At 46.6% G+C, this 7,027-nt stretch overlaps 1 protein-coding gene across 2 annotated transcripts in view; it reads right to left on the minus strand.

The window, feature by feature from the left end:
- Nucleotides 1–3,042, minus strand: part of ZNF365 (zinc finger protein 365) — a 104,946-nt gene extending 101,904 nt beyond the window's left edge. Inside the window, exons 1-2 of one of the 2 annotated variants that reach the window (XM_077945019.1) lie at nt 2,876–2,962; nt 404–1,159 (exon numbers count right to left, since the gene is read on the minus strand). In XM_077945019.1, the coding sequence (XP_077801145.1) occupies nt 404–1,146 (743 nt within the window). In that variant the 5' untranslated portion in view covers nt 1,147–1,159; nt 2,876–2,962. 2 annotated transcript variants of the gene reach the window in all.
- Nucleotides 3,043–7,027: the final 3,985 nt, after the last annotated feature.

Below are 7,027 nucleotides of genomic sequence, written 5' to 3' on the forward strand. Positions count from 1 at the left end.
TGCCCTACTGACTTTATAATACAGAAACTGTCAAGAAGATGAGCTCACTCAGCTCACTCTTTCTACCTTCCCATTCAACTCACCCTTGCACGCCATTTGGTGCTAGGAATGGATCCCCCCATGGCTAGGCTGTGCTAGTCTTCTCTCTAAAAACATTATCTGTAGTTTACAAATTCCCAGCTGAGAAGGAATTAGATATTTGACTTTGTTGCTGGGTTGCAGACCATGCACACAGAGGGTAAATGATATCAAAGCCCTGTGCCTCCTGGTCCAACTATATCAATAAGAAATGCAATCAAGGCACCTGCAAATAGCAAAAATCAACCTTGCTTAGCATTTGTTTGTAAGGGGATTGGGGTGCTGCTTAAAGCAATGGGGTTAGCATCCCGTCAGCAACACTTACTCTTCTTTCCTAAGAAGCTCCTCCTCTGATTCTGTCAGGCGTTGCCTCAGTGCAGCTATCATTTCCACGGCCACGTCCACCTGTCTGTTCAGGGCCCGCTCTCGTCTCTGAACTTCCTGCTTTTTCTGAGTCAGTTGCACAAAAGCTGCCCGAACTTCCAATAGTTCCGCAGTTTTCTGGGCCAACTCTTTGGTGAGTTTATCAATTCTCTTCTCAATGGTCCTATCCACAGCCTCAACCATTCGATTGAATTTTTCTCTGACATGTGCCTCGAAAGAAGCTTTGGTGTCTGAGGTGGGCAGTCCGGGACCGGACCGTGGCCCATCCAGGGAGTCTGCACGGAGGTCCATGGCAGTGTAGGTCTGCACATAGGACACAGGCCTCTCTGCCACCACCTCAAACGGCTTCCTGTCCTTGGAATGTTCATGTGAAATGCTGTACAAGTTAACATAGCTCGGTTTCTGCTTTACCACGTTGCCACTGCTCTGCAGTTTTCCCGGTTTCAGGAGTTCTGAGGAAGTGACTAGGTCTGTGTCTTTGAGGGATGGAAAGACACTGCATTTTGTCAAGAGGGTTCTTTCTTCGTAGCTGTGACTGAACTCCAGATGGGCCCTCAAGGATGACAAGCTTCTAAATCTGGTATGGTCTCCACACCTCGGGCAGCGGAATGGCAGGCACACAGCAACATTCTCAAAGGACTCCTGCCAGGGATATCTGCTTTCCTCAAAAGCCTTCTGTTGCATTACTCTAAAAGTCCTGGGAGGGGGAAAATAGGTAGTTTACATGTCTGCTGAAAGGCACGCTACTAAAATGATTGCTGCTTATCTCCATGACAGCAGAGGTTTTTTGGTTTCAAGTGACTTTTGCATAGAATATTTCATGTTGCAATTAAAACCTACAGCCCATGGGCCAAATCCATCCACATCAATTTCTGCATTATTTACTGCTGCTGTATCAATTTCTGTATTATTTATTGTAAACCAAAATGGCAGTGGTAACTGAGACTGAGATTCTGCTCCTAAAAGCTAAAATATTTACTACTTTTACAGAAAAAGTTTGCCATCTCCTACCTAGAATCAAAAAGGTGAGTAACATCCCCTCTTCACAGATGAGAACACTGGAGCAAGGAAGTAAAGCCATTAATCCAAGGTCAGATGGAAAGTGGTAGATCCAGAAGTGGAATTCAAGTTTCCTGCCCTCCTGAATTTGGCACACTAAATGCAAAACCATGCCCCATTTTAAGGATACAATCCGAGATGCGTGAACACAAGAATATATGAAAACTCACATGAATTGTCAAAATGGGTCCTAAGACAGCAAGCTCGGGACCTATCCTCAAGTACAGGAAAGATTACTCAAGCCATGCACAGTGGCATTAAGCCTACAATCAGCTGAACATTTTTCACCCTGAAATTTTTGCCTTTTTTTCCTTCAAGTATTGCTGTGATGACATAAACCAAAGTGCTTATCATAACAATAATAGACCCCATATGTGAGTTTTCCTGAAACCTGGGGACCCAATGTGTCAAATACCATTTGACATAAGTGGGGCCATGGCCAAGATTTTTATTATCATAGAGGGTTCTGGATGGATTTGTCTTGTCTCAGATGCTATTTTATGAGACAACCTCTAGGGATGGTCAATGTGTGAACCAGGTAGGCATCAGCATACTCTCTTAATAACAGGAAGTTCTGGTTTCCTTGTAGGAATTTATTATCTTCACCCTAGCAACAGATGACTGTTGGCAACCCAATTCTGCAAGCAGTGCATATCTTCTATTCTTCCATGAATGGTTTCTACTTAAATGTAACAAGCATTGGACCCAAAATGAGGGAGCCCAGCTGGGGTCTTTGGGTGAAAAGAGTCCTCAACCTCTTCAAAAGCAGAGGTGCAAATAGTCCCCAGGTAGCGAGGCGGGCAAGGCTTCTAGGTGAAGCCTCTGGCCCCCAGAGAGGGTAACCTCTCCCTGTGATGGGTACACCGGGGTGTTTAACCACTGGTTTTCTGGGAATGAGATGCAAACCCTGGCTCAGCACAGGGCCAAAGACGCTGGCAAGAGGTAAAGAAAGGGGAAGTCAGGATTCTAGGGGGGCAATGGGCAAGGGTGGCATTTTGGATGGGAAAATGGGTAATCACACACTTCAGAGCACGCAGGCTTTTATGGGCCCAGGGGAAACCCCAGTCCACGGGGCTCATGGAACAGCCCTAAGTGACTCTGCCAGAGAAGGGCAGGCTGGCAATGACCCTGCCCCGGGGTCCCAGCTCTCCCCGCCCCCGCTCCGCTGCGTGCCAGCCCACGGTGCCAGAGTGGATTCGTGTGCACACGAGTTCCTGCTGGTCGGGGCCGGGAAGCCGGCTCTCCCAACTCCCCGCCATGCTGCGGGCTCGGGGACCCCCTCCCCAGCCCTGGCCACCCCGGTCGGTCCCCTCCGCCGAGCCGCGGGCGCAGATAGCCGGCGGCCGCCTCTTACCCGACTTGTTGCTGCTGCTGCAGCCGCCGCCGCCGGTGCTGATGCTGCGGGAGCGAAGCGGTTTTCAGCAGAGCCGTAAATCAGACTGAGCCGGGCCGGCTCCCACCCCACGCCGCACCTCCGCGCCGGGACCGGCGGCGTCCAGGGCGGAGCGAGGCGCGGCTAGCCAGCGGGGGCGGCGCTCGCGGGCACCGGGGGCACCGCGCCGGGGGTGCGGGGGTTCCGGAACGCCGTGGCCCAGGGCTGCCACCTCCGCGGGGAACACCCTTGCTCTGCCCAGCTGGCGGGAGCATCATCTGCCCGCCCGCCACCCAGCCGGGAGCCCGATCCGACTCAGGATTACACTGACATCACTGCGAGAGATGCTGGGATCATTCCCCGGGGGAGGGAAGGGAAGACGCGTGTCAGCCTCGCAGTCGCGGCGCTTTCTGCAGGCCCTGGCAAGCTTTTTTGCACTTAGTTTAGGGGGAGCGGGAGAGTGTGGATGAGGATACAGCATAGCTGGGCATCTTCTTTGAAAATCTGGCAGTTGGAAGGCCTGGGTATTTAATTAGGACCTCTTCATCCCTAGCAGCGGGGCGAGAATGTCCCAAAATAACTAACCCAGAGAGTACACTCCAGCCTTCCTAGGCAAGTGTCCTGAGGCTACGTTAACGGGCAAAACTAAATCTAGTAAAGTGCAGGGATTATGAACAAACAAAGCAACAAGATCCCCTCACCTACACCCCCATCTCTGAGGAGGATGCCCCCTTTCCCTAGAGAAAAGATTTCGTCCTCCTAAAGAGAGGATGTCCTGAAGAGAAGACGGCAAATATTCCTTCTGAAGGACTCTGATGCCTCAGCTTGCTGAGTTTTCGCTTTTCTCTCTCTCTCTCTCTCTTTTTTTTTTTTTTAATCTGTTTTGGTTTGCCCCTACTGTAACTCCTGAAATGTGAAACCAAGGTAAAGGTTACTTTTGGGTTTCCTTGTTCAAAGAAGATATTCTGTTCATCTGTAGACAGTTAATGCATCCTCTTGACTCCTCGGGGTGTCTTCTCAAGGCTTACTGTTACTCATTTCAACACCTGATGTTATTTTAACTGTTAAGAGCGCAACAGTTATCTTAGTTGAGATTTTGTTTTGTTTCTGACAAATGAAAACAAATGAATTGCTTTGTTTTTCACAAATGAATTATCACATCAAATGCAATGAAGATCCCAAGCTCTAGCATCAGACTTGATTCAACTCCTGGCTCTAGGGTTTGTTTGGGTCGAGTAACTAGACTTTTCTGTTCCTTCAATTCCTCGTCTACGAAATGAAGATAATCAGGACCTGCCTCTTAATATAGCGGTGGATCGAATGCGCTGATGATGATGGAGTTTTGTAAAAACGCTACCTGACCGGGACACACGCTGGATAGTCAGCTGTTATCGTTGTTGCTACTTCATTTATAATAATTATTATTTCCATAAGAAAGGGGCCTGCACACCTTTAAAAAGCAGGAAGGAGAAGAGGAATTAATATGTACTAACTTCCACATAAATGGAGATAGGCTAGTGTGCTGGGATGTGTTTGCTTTGAAAATATTATATTTCATTACTTTTTGACTCGCTCTCAAGACTATTCCAAGAATCAATTCATTTAGTAAAAACTTAAAGTCTGAAAGGTACACACATTGGAGTGGCAAGTTATCTCAGTCATCATGGGAGGCGCCTGCAGGTCAAGCTCTCACACCCGCTGCCTTCATGGCAAAACACAGCTAAAGTGTGCTCTGGAGAGGAAAAGGTTTACGGTTCAGACTCCTCCCTTCCTTTTTTTTTTTTTTTTTTTTTTTTTGAGACAGAGTCTCGCTCTGTTGCCCAGGCTGGAGTGCAGTGGCGTGATCTCAGCTCACTGCAACCGCTGCCTCTCGGGTTCAAGCGATTATCCTGCCTCAACCTCCCTAGTAGCTGGGATTACAGGTGCCTGCCACCACCCGGCCAATTTTTGTATTTTCAGTAGAGATGGGGTTTTGCCTTGTTGGCCAGGCTGGTCTTGAACTCCTAACCTCATGTGATCTACTGGCCTCAGCCTCCAAAGTGCTGGGATCACAGGTGTGAGCTACCGCGCCTGGCCAGCTCCTCCCATTTCTTAGACAGCTGCTACTCCTTTTTTTGTCCTAAGTTCCTCCCCTTTAAAATGAGAGAATGGAGATTTTCAAAGTCCTTTTCTCACCCTAAAAATATCATAAAATATTATCAAATAATTGTGGAGAGGTTATTCTATGCAGGGCCTGAAGCTGAGTATTGTGGGAAATTCAACTTTGGTCAACAGGCATTTAGGACCGTAAGTGGTTCTCAAAGTGTCACTTGTGTATACCACCAATTACCTCATTTAATCTTTGGACACCTGTGAGGTAGGGCGGACCTTGTGCACTCAGTTCCAGCCATCTTGGCATCCCTTTACTTAACAGCCCTGCTTCTTCCCGTCTCTGGGACCTCTTTATCAGGTAATGCCTACTCATCCCTCAGAGCTCATCCTAAGTATGCCCTCTCTGAGGAGGTCTTCCCTGACACTCCTGGACAAGGTTAGTGCATACTAGGAAAATTTCTCACGACAGGATGTGTCACAGTAATTCTGTGTACTGGGTTATGGGTGTAGTTGTCTCTCTAATATTTCTGTCCACTGTTAAATTGTTAGCGATGTGAGTCAGGGACCCTGTCTGTCTTACTCTCCAATATATTCCCAGGAGTTAGCACAGTGCTGATCAAAGTGCTCAAAAAATATTTGTTAAAAGAATGAATAATGAACAAATAAATCCCCTTTCTACATAGGAGGAAACAGGCCCAAAGAAGTTAAGTAACTTTCTCAAGATCACAAACGTAGAAAGCATTAGAGCCAGGATGGCAAACCCTGGGCTTTTAACTACTGTACTCATTGGCTTTCCAGTTTTTGATGAAGAAAATAAAGTTCTAGGAAGTAAAGTGACTTGCCTAAAGTCATATAAGTAATAAATAATAAAATCAGGATTAGAGTTCATGTCTTCTAACACTGATGTTTTTCTATGGCACATTATGCTGTTTTACTCTGCCCTCCAGGCGCTTACAACTAGTGGGATGGGAACAAGGCATATATATAAACTTATATATAAACATATATATGGCATATATATAAACATACATATATATGGTTAAAGGAATTAAATGGGAAGTGTCTGTAGGGCCTGACATCATGCCTGGCACATAGTAGATGTTCAATAAATGTTTGCTGAATTATTAATGATCATATCTCTCACCTGTAGAGTAATTACAATGGATCTTACTATACTAAACGTTTATGCACATATCCAGAGTTTCTCAAAGTGGGACCTATGGAGCTGGTCAAAATGCAGATGTCTGGAACCTTGACCAGGCGTGGAATCTGCAGGTGTGGATCTTGAAGATCTGCATTTTCACCTGTCTCTCCAGGAGACTCTCATGACCACTGAAGTTTGAGAAACACTCCGTTGTTACATTAACCAATGAGGCAGACATTGGCAGCCCTTTATGCACAAGACAGAATGCTGCTGGAGATGTGATGAATAGAGCTAAAGGTCATGCCACTAAGAAGCATGAGAGGTAGTAAGAATTTGAAGCTAATTCTGACTCCAAAAGCCTGGGCTCTTTCCGTCATGACTGTGAAAGGAAGGGTGGTGGAGAGGAAAAGAGATGGGCAGAAAGGAAGAAGAGGTAGGAAAAGAGACAGAGAAAGAGGCAGAAAGGAAGTGAAGAAGGAGGGGAGGAAGGCCAAATGATTAATATAGAATACAGATTTCCTTGAGATGGGAAACAGCCCGTCAGGCTGGGGTGGTTGGAGAATCCCTGCTGAAAGACCTAGGAATTGAATGGAGATTTTTGAGCTGTCTTTCCTCTCCATTTATTAAATAACATTCACCCATTGTGGCCAGAAGGGCTGCCTTTCAAACACAGGTTTGAAAGGTTTGAACCAAATAGGCTGTTTAAATTTCTTGATCCATTTATTAAATATGTTGATTACATTTGCCAAAAAAACTGCCTTATGGGGACTGAACACAGACCCTCTAAGATTTGAATAAGTGCCCCAGATAAAAGGTCTGCAAGGGGAACCCAGAGTCAGATTCCTGCTACTTTTCCCATGTCTGCAGCAAACATCTGTGTGCAGAAGGAACCCCCTGGG

The sequence above is a fragment of the Macaca mulatta genome, chromosome 9 (assembly GCF_049350105.2).
Source record: "Macaca mulatta isolate MMU2019108-1 chromosome 9, T2T-MMU8v2.0, whole genome shotgun sequence".
Classification (NCBI taxonomy): domain Eukaryota; kingdom Metazoa; phylum Chordata; class Mammalia; order Primates; family Cercopithecidae; genus Macaca; species Macaca mulatta.